The sequence below is a fragment of the Argiope bruennichi genome, chromosome 9 (assembly GCF_947563725.1).
Source record: "Argiope bruennichi chromosome 9, qqArgBrue1.1, whole genome shotgun sequence".
Taxonomy (NCBI): domain Eukaryota; kingdom Metazoa; phylum Arthropoda; class Arachnida; order Araneae; family Araneidae; genus Argiope; species Argiope bruennichi.
The window spans coordinates 102,868,093-102,879,973 of NC_079159.1; the positions used below are offsets into that span (position 1 = coordinate 102,868,093).

At 32.2% G+C, this 11,881-nt stretch overlaps 1 protein-coding gene across 2 annotated transcripts in view; it reads left to right on the forward strand.

Annotated features, from left to right (window-relative positions):
* The window catches only part of LOC129984347 (sodium/potassium-transporting ATPase subunit alpha-like), a 90,769-nt gene extending 79,162 nt beyond the window's left edge, over positions 1-11,607 (forward strand). Inside the window, exons 16-20 of one of the 2 annotated variants that reach the window (XM_056094212.1) lie at positions 403-557; positions 3,105-3,199; positions 3,417-3,591; positions 9,036-9,166; positions 10,760-11,606. In XM_056094212.1, coding sequence (XP_055950187.1) covers positions 403-557; positions 3,105-3,199; positions 3,417-3,591; positions 9,036-9,166; positions 10,760-10,985 — 782 coding nt within the window. In that variant the 3' untranslated portion in view covers positions 10,986-11,606. Of the gene's footprint in view, positions 1-402; positions 558-3,104; positions 3,200-3,416; positions 3,592-9,035; positions 9,167-10,759 lie in introns of both variants that reach the window. The other variant, XM_056094213.1, reaches the window with a different exon arrangement.
* The last annotated feature ends 274 nt before the right edge of the window (positions 11,608-11,881 follow it).

Here is an 11,881-nt window from a genome sequence, read left to right on the forward strand (position 1 = left end):
ATGTAAGCTGTAGATATATCTAGAGTAAAAATACCAATGAATGTAAAAAAATTCTGAAACAAAATTTTCATTTTCAAAATATATTGAGAATAATATGATCAAAAAAGTATTAAAGAAAAAATATTCTAATTAAAAACTTAAAATTAAAATTTATATTTTTTTTTATTGAATTACATATACAGTATAAAAAGAAGCCTCAAAATTAGATGTTTGTAAGACAAAACATAAAGAAAACATAAACATTTTTCTAGCGGTACATAGTAGCTTCTAATAGAAATAGAAGTAGCTGTCTGATGATGGTGTTCTTGCAAACTTTGGATGAATCTATTTCCACGAAAACAAAGCATCCAGTTGTACTACATTATTTTAATCCATCCTTGTCTATCATTTATTTCATTGCAGGTCGTCTGATTTTCGACAACTTGAAGAAATCGATCGCTTATACCCTGACGAGTAACATCCCAGAAATCTCTCCGTTCCTGCTGTTCATCCTGGCCGATGTTCCCCTCCCACTCGGCACCGTCACCATCCTCTGCATCGATCTCGGCACTGACATGGTAAATACAGAGTAAACCTTTTTCACTCAGCCAGGCCTTTCTTTTGTTATCCCTCAAAATTCCCGAATTAATGCAAAAGTTTATCCACCACCATAAGACAGATTGCAAGACATCAGCTACAATATTTTCTTCATGTGCTATTTATGAATATTTGTTGTGTGGTTGTTGTTGCTACTGCTTATCCTCAAAAGATCTGACATATGTCAGATCAGCTTCAGTAGGTTGTTGATCAACAAAGGGGATAAAGGATAATAAGGTGATTGGATGTTAAGTCGTCCTTAGAAAGTCCGATACAACTCAGAATGTGATTCGGTGAAGCTGGATGGACACAGTATTTTTTTATAAGTGGGATGGATTTTTCTATTCTTTCAAATTAAAGATACTTAAGGTGGCAGCAACCAGAACAGTCTGAGAGCCACGATCACATTTGATTTCCAGAAGAGTGCCAGGATATGTTCCCCTGTACCACTGGTGCACAGGTGGAATACGCCACATTAAAATGAGCTTATATCTTGCATTTAGGTATAGTTCTTGATAAGTAGGCGAAGAACCAGAGGCCGTTCATTCTCAGAATGAACGGTCGCTGATGTTTACGTGTGATGGGATCCATTGGAGGTGGAAGTCTTCCTCAGATCTTCCTCAGTTTGAGCAGAATAGATACGCTCAAATCTCATAGATCTCACAGAACCACAAATTGGTGATTATAATACAGTTTTGTCTTAGATATCTAGATAAATCCATGAATTAAAGATTCACTTTGAAAGAGAAGTATGTCATCTCCTATTGGACAAAGTTCATAACCTTTTATAGCACCTGAGGTGGATTTACGAATTAACTATAATGCATTCAAATTAGGATATATAGCAGGAAGAATTCAAAAGGAAAATGAACCATATTTGTAGAGAGAAATCTCCAACAGCCTGCCCCATTACAATGAGCAATTCCTTGCTGATATGCATGTCGCTCTGCCAGTTCTGGAATAAGGCTGGTTTTATGCAATGGATATTTGTAGTCCTTAAAAATATTCATTAATAAATAAAAAACGTTTTATATAACATAAATTGTATCCCCACGGCATAAATTCCTTCTTACACATTTCGACCCAATATCAAACCATAATGTACGTTTGTTAAGAAAAGTATTGCAAATGTTCTTCAAACAATGTCAAACTCTTGCTTCGATGGATGAGGGGCCGTGATCACAGGCATTCATCTTCTTCACCTTTATCTCAATCTCTCAGCTTTCTATTTTTTTAAGCATTTGCCCCGGAAATAAATTTTCTCTTTCTCGTTCTTTTCCCGAGTTGTTTGAGTTAAAGAGATTTATTGCCGTTGCACTCTCTCCTTCATTGGAACCAGAGAGTGATAAATCACCGCATCAAAGAATCCGCAACAATCACGACAACAAAAAAGAGAAGTTACATCTTATTATGAATTAGGTATTTTTCAAATTTACTACCACTCTGACAGTGGCACGATTTTGAAGTATCGTTTCATAAGTTGTTAAATATAAAGAAGTATTTGAGTAGTTTCTAACGATAAATGTAACAGAAGTTCAATGTTATGATGCATTCTAGAAACTGAGAGGTAAACATTTTCTTAAAGAAAGTATGCTTCGACATCAAACAAATTTTATTTGCTTGAAGTAAAATTAATTGCTCTAAATTTGCTTACTATTTTTTTTTAATAAAGAAAAATTTTTTATAGACATTCAAAGGAAGTTGAAGAAACACTTCGATAAATATATTTTCTTCGTCAATGCAAGTTTTTTTCAGGGTTCCAAATTTTTATTAGATAAAAGCAGGTACATTTTCTTTTTAATTCACGATGTCAAAATTGGTATAGAAATGTACAAATATAAAATCAAATTAATTATCTTTGAGAAGGAAAATTTTAGTTTGTGTGGGTTATTTCATTTTTGACTAGAAGAATTTGTTATATAACTTTAACACTAGTGATATGAATACATAATAGATTTCTTCCATGTATCTCTTCTCTAATTTTCAATTGACGTATATATATATATGACCAGCGAAAGATAGATATGATTCTAAAAATGATTTTTCGGATTCAGGGAGATGTGAAACGAGCAACTTTATCTAAATATCGAGTCCCCCCGGGGGGGGCACCTCGAAATGAGGATGAGATGCTTCCGGCATGCTGGTTGGATCTCGCCACCCTGGAGGGTACACTAATAGGTGGGGGATCTGGCTCCTCCCATCGATGACGGGACGTACTTCCTTCGGGGAGGGTTGTACCGTGGCCGGTGACGGCCCTTAGGACTCAATCACAATTCCCGCCAAAGTTGCTGTTGCGGCGGTCCGGTCATTCAGCTTTATGGTTTAAATCCGTGTGCCTTCGGGCGGGTCGGAGAGTTAGATGGTTATCTAAATATTGAGATAGAATTTCTTGCAACAAAAATGCCTTCATATATAAGAAAGTAAAAAAGCGTCTGTTTTGTAATTTCATTTTAATTGCTGACTGTAAATTATCATATATACACAGTTGTTCCTCTTCACTATAAGTAAATATTGTGCCTTTTTTTCAGGTACCTGCTATATCTTTGGCCTACGAAAAAGCAGAAAGTGATATTATGAAACGGAAACCTCGAGATCCGCAAAACGATAAACTTGTGAATGAACGGTAATAATTGCTGAAATCAAATTTACTTTCCTCGTAAATGTTTACTGTGTAGTATTTTTCAGAATTATTTCTGTTTATGTTATTGCTTAATTAATTAATTTAATTTTTTAACTTAATGCAAATAATCTTATTTATTTGAAATTATGTAATATTTGCATAACATTAACTGATTCAAGTAATCTAGCTCATTATCCGTATTTATGTTCTTGCCTTGCAGGTTGATATCGATGGCATACGGGCAGATCGGCATGATGCAAGCAGCTGCTGGCTTCTTCACTTACTTTGTTATAATGGCTGAAAATGGATTCTTGCCCAGCAGCCTCTTCGGAATTCGTAAAGCTTGGGATTCTAAAGCTATTAACGATTTACCGGACACCTATGGCCAAGAATGGGTACGTCTCTTGATTTCGTTTCGGCGGTATTCGAGATGTTCAATTCGATTTCATTTGTTAAAATGATATCCATTTTTGAACTTTGAATTACAGTTATTGCAATCACTACGAATTACAATCAATGAACTGCGCCCACAGTCATTTGATTGCGGGTGTAGTTCATTAAGGCTGTACTGAATGCATCATTAAATGCATGAGTACTGATGTAGTAAAAAAAAAAAAAAAATCGAAATATTTTTTTAGGTTGTTGTTAGTACTTATAGTATTTATCATAGACAAGCCCGCGATTATAAGCCGTGTTTTTAGCGTCTCTTGTTTCAGTAGCGCCATTTAGGGTCAAGAGTACGTATTCATGCGTCACAGCCCTTTTCACGGGGCGAACTTCATTCGTACATTTCATTCACTCATCCACAGATCGTAAGATTAGACCTGAATCAGAGAACGATCACCTCTGATCCAGTACCCCCCCCCTCGTGGTATTGTCTCGACTTTGTGGCTACGACAGATTTATACGTGCACCAGTCACCATATACACAGAGAGTCTTCGGCCGGTGAATTTCGAACTCACATCCCGAGGGATGCAAAATCCAACTCCCTACCAACCAGGATATCTCGCCCTACATTTTTTTTTTATAAAGCGCATAAATGCCATCTAGTAACTGACAACTTGGGAGTAATTACGCTTTTAATTTCAAAGAATGTATGGAAGTGCGAGAAGATCCAGTTTGAATTTTAAGAGACTTAAGTAAATAATTTGAAAACTCATTTAATATGGGACAGACCATTAAATTAAATGGAAGAGAAACAATCATCTATATACTCAAGTATGACAAAGATAAGGGATGATAAGTGAGTGTTTAGCAGTGCAAGCGACCAATATTTTTTATCAGAATTAATTTCAAGTAATCAGAGTGATGAGAAAGACAGCTAACTATTCTCAAAACGAAACTGAAATTTTTATCCTTAATTATCCTATATCCTTAATTAATATTCTTTAGGATTTTAGGAGTATCAAATTCCTCCAACAGGCATTGAAATATTTATTTCTAATAAATAAATTGGCTTAAATTATTTTGCATGCTCAATTCCAAGCATAAGAAAGAAATTAATCAGATTTATTTTTTATCTTATAAAATTGTTAATGTAAAAAAAGATAAAAAGGTAATAACTTTGTTCATTGGAAGTATCATTTGAAAATATAACAAGTGAAAAGTATCAGTATCAAATTGAAATTAATTATTTGTTATATAATTATTGTTAATTTTCTTTTCAACAAATGTATTTCTAACTCTATCTGAATAAAAAGATAAAGATAATACTAAAAAAATAATTCAGTTTTATTTATAAAATATTATACGAATAAAATCATTTGATGTGTTTAGAATTATATTCACAGGTGAGAAACAACAGAATGAAGAGAAAAATATAATTTAATTGTATTCACAAAATACAGTAAATATAACGAAATTTTATTTATCAAAAGTAATTTAAATAACTATTTTTCTAACATTTTTCTTCTTTAGATTTCCAACTTTGGTTTTACAAAGCGTCCCCCACCTCCCTAGTATTCATATGTAGTATCAAAGTTTGCAGAAATGTTTTTATCGGTAAATTTTACTTTCAAAAAGATAGCTTAAAACAACATATTGTTTGACAACGGATTCTAAGACCCACCGCGCTTTTGCGCATGCGTTAGGATGGGTTTAATTCAACAAAATAGGGGTGAGAGGAAAGATGAAAGGAGGAGATGTTTACATTTAACAATAAAATAAACTCGGATTACCCGCGAACTGAATTAAATAAAATAATACGATATTCACATGTACGTGAAAAAAATTGAACAAAAAAAAGTATTTAATGGGGCGAAAATCAAGGTCAACGAAGAATTCCGGAAGTGCGCTCATCCTTCCACGTCTCTCCCCTTAATGAAATAGAATCGTCAAAAAGTGGTCGTCTCAAAATACTGAAAAGAACAGTATAATATCTTCTACAAAGATTAATAAGAATAATGGAATACTAAAGCTAGTTATATTTGAAAGGATAAGTATAATACCTTCATTTTATTTACAAATGAAAGCAAGATTAATGATATTCAAAAAGTAACAGGACTTTTCCTATAATTTTCTCTAAATATAGAGTATAAAAATATCAATAAAAAATAGAAAAAATAAGATTTTTGTTAGGAAAAATAATTTAACGATTATTTGTGCATTTTTTATTATTTAATTTTTAAACAATTCTGCAAACACCGTTCCATCCTACAACTTTCATCTGTGAGCTTTAAATTCAGAAAAATGTTATTCAACGATTGACTTTCCATCCGACCGTCCCTACGGTTGCGGAATCGTCAAGGGGTTGAAGTAGACCAACCCAAATGTATCTCTCCCTTCCATTTCAATTTTCTTGTCAATCCTCTTTCTTTCATCAGCTGTAGGTGGGGGATTCCGTTTCCAAACTCTCGGATCAACAAAACAAGTGGCATCGACCGTCGATACTTTTCTAAAAATAGTTCCCCCTCTGTCAATGGGAGATAGCGAGAGTTCCACAAACCTGACAGAATCTATAGATTCCCTTTCCCTCTCCTCTGCTTTGCATCTCGCCTCTCATCGAACTGAATCTGCTGACTACTGAATGATAAGAAGCTGTTTTACGCAAAAATCGCTGTTTTGAAAGTGACGTTCAACCCACGTTTTCTGCATTTCCTATTGGGTTTAGAATCAGAACTATACTTGATGTTAGACGAGGCATCGATTTTTCATTTTTTCCCTTACATTGTATTATAGCATACATTGACATTTTAGTTTTTTGAATATTTAAACTAAGCATCAGTTTGATATCTAAAATATTGTAAATTCTTTTTCGTAATATGATTATTGATTAAACCAGCGGGAGTGGTTTATCGATCCCAATAGTTTCTCGCGTACGCTCAAAGAAAGGTGTTATCCCAAAGAATGCATTGCATTGTAGTGATGTACAATAGTTACAAATTATTAAAATTTGGCTGGAATTTGGCATTTTTATTGAATCTGTCGTATGATCCTTGGCGAGTTTCTTAGTGATTAATCCTTGGCACGCAATTAATAATTATCCCAGCGGGAGTGGTTTTTCGATCCCAATAGTTTCTCTCGTACACTCAAACAAAGGTGTTATCCCAAAGAATGCATTGCATTGTAATGATGTACAATAGTTACAAATTATTAAAATTTGGCTGGAATTTAGCATTTTTATTGAATCTGTCGTATGATCCTTGGCGAGTTTCTTAGTGATTAATCCTTGGCACGCAATTAATAATTATCCCAGCGGGAGTGGTTTATCGATCCCAATAGTTTCTCTCGTACACTCAAAGAAAGGTGTTATCCCAAAGAATGCATTGCATTGTAATGATGTACAATAGTTACAAACTATTAAACTGAGGCATGAATTTAGCATTTTTCTTGAATCAGCCGTATGATCCTTTGCGAGTTTCCTAGCAATTAATCAATGACGAGCAGTTAATAGCACAGGAAAATCGAATTTGTGTTTTAGATGTATTTACCCCAACTGATTGAAACAAAATTTTGACTCAGTACTACACTTGTAGTCACAAAAATCACTTGATAATTTTTATATATTTAAGTCCTTTCTTTTTTGAGTTATTTCTGTTACATATTTTTGATGGTATATACCAACAGATAGTCATTCTCTTGTTGGATTTAACTCAAAATTTGATGTCTACATTTTAAATGTTAAATCTGTGTATTGAATTTTTTTTGTCTAGCTCTCTTAGCTTTGTAGTTAGCGTTTTAACTTATATTTGAACAGTCGGACAGATAGGCTTACTAGAAACAGAATTTGCTCAAAATTTGATAACAATGCACACATTTGCTGTAAATACATATACCAAATTTCATCCATCTCGCTCAAAGATATCTTTGAGCAATGTGTGTCGCAAACAGACAGAGTGTCGTACACACATACATAATGCTAAAAATGTGCTAACTCAAGGAGGTTTGAAATGCGGATATTTGTCAAAATTTTAGGTTCGAATTTTTCGACGAGTATATACTTTGTATAAGAGAAAGTTAAAAGGAGATTCGGACCTCCGGCTTGAAATGCCATTGCATGATAATATATTTGGCTTGATTCGTCTGCTTTTATGCTATTTTTGGAAATTTATTCTTCATTGTATGAAAGATAGTCAGTACAAAAAAATGCAATTGATATCATCACAGCGCACGTTTGTATATCCCTTAACTAATACAGTGCAGATTTTCCGTTCAGGTGTTAAAAGGGATCGTCTAATGTACGGTGATCATTGATTGATCTTTTCGACATAGTACATCGTATTCTTAAATTAACAGCAAATTTGCGACATTACAGGTTATTCCACCCTTCGCAGAGAATTTCTTTACCTTTACCTTTTCTTTAATAAATAAATCTAAAGAGCCAAATTAAGTATTGACTGGGTGGAGTAATATACTATTTTGCTAATCACAATGGAGGTGCGTATGTGGCCTATAGAGAACGAGATAGACAAAAGGCAATAGCATTCTTTCGTTGATATGTCCATTGTATCCAAAGGCTAGAGTGATGGTCTGCTAATTGCCTCACGAGTGAAAGCAAGTTGATAAAGGAAATCTTGTGAACTTAACTTGGTTGAATGTTTGTAATATGAACAAGGATCAGGGCATGTGCTCCTGTATCAGATATTTGTGTTTAAGAAGGAAATCTTTCGAGAATGTATGTAGATGGACACCGCCTGAAATCGCACTGTTTAAGTTCGTCATTAAGTTCGACATAATATAATGCTATTGCTTTATCTACTGATAAGGGAATTGTTAGATTGGAAGGTATTTTTAGATTTATAAAGAGGAATTAAAGAGAGGCATTTAATGGTTTCTTAGGATGGAAATATGAAGAGTTTCACATTTGTATACCTTATACAAAAGCGATGAAATGCAAAAACATATCTACATGAACATTTATTATCTAAATATTTAAAGGTTAAATAGAAAATTCCAGATATTTTTGTAGAAGCTGTTAAAAGCAATCATATTATTGTAAAAAATTCCCATCATGGAACAATAAATTACCTAATCAGTTTGTTGTTATTAAGATGTAAAATTATTAAATTATCTAAAGAATCAACGAAATTACCCTCAAAATCTAAAATTGATGAATAGTTTGTGCAAGGAGCATAATCTTCGAACTGTTCACAATTATGATTCATTAACAAGGTAAAGAGGTTCATTAACAATTAACCACTTTATATATTGCCACTTGGGAAGATCTGACTTAAAAACATTTTCGGTAAACTTCAATTAACAACGAAAGAATCTCATCTAATGCTTTGCTGTGAATTGTTTATTCCAATCGGTTTGCTCTTAATTGTGTTATATTTAAAAAATTAGTATATCACAGAATAATTTCCTGTAATTTTCTGACCCTTAAATCTTTTTCTTTAGACTTACCACGACAGGAAAGTTCTGGAATACACTTGCCATACTGCTTTCTTCGTCTCCATTGTGATTGTGCAGTGGGCCGATCTCATCATTTGCAAAACGAGAAGGAATTCTCTCATTCATCAAGGAATGACGTAAGTATACCTCGAGAGGCACATACATACATAATATTAATAAAAAATAGTGCTAATAAATTTAAATTTGATTTAGTTATTTTAAATGTTCTTTAAAACATTTAATATTGCTTGTTTAGTAAAACGAATTAATTGTTCGTACAGCAAAATACCATATCGTTAGGTCAGTCACTATGATTGAATTCCGTTCTCTTTGCTTTTATAAACTATCTCTTAGAAAAAAAGTGGACATGTATTTAAATTCTTTAGTTTGAAATATTAGTTCTCTAAAATTAGCTCATTTTTCCAACGTAGTCACTCGTACCTTAATAAGGAGAGAAAGGAATTTTTAATCTTTGATTAAAGACTTCAATCGTTGTTTTCAGCGTTTACACATGTTGATAAGTTAATTATAAGAAAAAATATAAGAGTTATCGGGTTTTTAATATATATATATATATATATATATATATATATATATATATATATATATATATATATATATATATATGTAATGATATTTTAAACTCTTAATTTAATCCAAATTAATTTCCAAGATTTTATCTTAATTTAGCCCAGCGTAACTTCATTCTAAAAATATTCTCTTATTTCGTGATCCAATTCCACTTTCGGTTTAATTTAATTCCTTTGTAAAAATAATGCGCCATCAGTATAGGATCAAATGAAAGTGATACTTTTGCCCTTGTCAAAGGTCATCATATGTATTTCATCTGCACGTGGCCGGAAATCCTATGTTATATAAGACTAGTGATCATTTGTTTCTGTCCTTTTTGCCTTCTTTCTTACTTCTGCTTTTGTGCCGCGCTGCGCCTTCTTGTAAAAAATCATGCCTGCCACTCGGAATAGAATAAAACGAAAATAAAGATACAAAGTCTCTTCACTGTTTGTTAAACCTTCTGCATTCTGATTCAACCAAAATAATGTTACATATTAATTAGCCGACAGGATTCGAAATCTATTACATATATATATATATATATATATATATATATATATATATATATATATATATATATATATATATATATATATATATATATATATATATATATATATATATATATATATATATATATATATATATATAATTCTTTCTGTGAATGTAATATTTTTAGCATTTTGTTTTTGTTCAATTCGATTTTTATCATTCTCAACATTCTTGCTTAAATAAATCATCTTCAAATCTTTCAAACAATTTTTTAGTGGAATTGAAGGAACGAGGTATTTTCTTTCTTCTGATCTCCGAAACTGAGTGCAGAGTTCAGTCGAATGGTACTTTGGGATAGAAAAAAATACACAATAGTTATTTTATTGCCATCTAAGACAGAATACTATATTTTATTTCCGGATATCTGACAAGAGAGAGAGGGGGTATTATTGGAGGTCTGGTAGGCTAATTTGAATCACTCCGTATTTGGCCTTGGGGTTCGTGCGTTGGCATAGGTATTGTACTCATCACGTCTCCACTCAGTTATCTAGAGATGGCTCTCGAGTAGTATCCAAAGTGGACATTAATTTAACAATACACAATTTTAATTCTAAAGGGTAACTCACCTACGTGAATTGTAAAATAAGCTAAAATTCTTTTTTCAGGAATCACGTCTTAAACTTCGGTTTGTTCTTCGAGACAGCCCTGGCCGCTTTCTTGTCTTATTGCCCCGGTATGGACCGTGGTCTTCGGATGTATCCTTTGAAATTCCAGTGGTGGCTGGTCGCTCTTCCTTTCTCTTTGCTCATCTTCATCTACGACGAGATCAGGCGATACATCCTCCGTCACAGACCACCGGATTCCTGGATCGAGAAGGAGACATACTACTAATCTCATACTTTTGTGATTGACTGATTCGCGATCACGAATTGTACCATTTTTTTCTTTCTCATGAACTAAATAGAGTACCACTACCAAGAACCTAAACGGTTCTGATTCATTAAATGTGAGGATCTGGACGTTGGATTTGCGGTTCTCACTTCATCACAAAGAATATCGAATCATTCACTCTATATTTGTGTTCCTCAAGGTGTAAAAAATCTCTCAGACTTCTTGTCCGATCTGTGTTCTCCAACTGCTTTATTGTTAAAATTTGATACCCAACATTTAGAATTCATTTAAAAAAAATATAGTATATTTTTAAAGCAAGTATATTTTTATAGCGAGTATATTTTTATAGCGATATTTTTAAAAGTTAGATATTTTTTACATTTAGATTTAACTATTTCAAAATGAATTTTTTTTTAAATTGAGAATGATTTATTATTTTCTTGTTAAAATTATTTGTAAAAAATAGTCATATTTTAATAATTTTTTAAGAGAAATATCCAGTGTGTAGTTTTTATTATTTATATATATTTTACTTATATATATAAATAAATATATAATTATATAAAAGTAGAAATTCTTTAATTAACTTTTGGAAATTTAAAAGCATATTTCACTTCCGAAATAAAAGTTTCAAATGACAAATTTTATGTGAAAAATGTATTTTTCGAATTTTTGATAAATAGATATTTTATTTTCATTGTGAATTTATTGTTTATAATTCTCAAAATAAAATTTTAAAATATAGTTAGAAAAACGCTCTAATGAAAAATATTTTTATAATATTTTAAAATTTATAAATGAATCTCTTTGATTTAAAAGAAAAATATATTGCTTCACTTTTCTTTGAAATGTTATTATTTGTTGGTTAAGATTTCCTCTTAAATAAAAAGAAATGA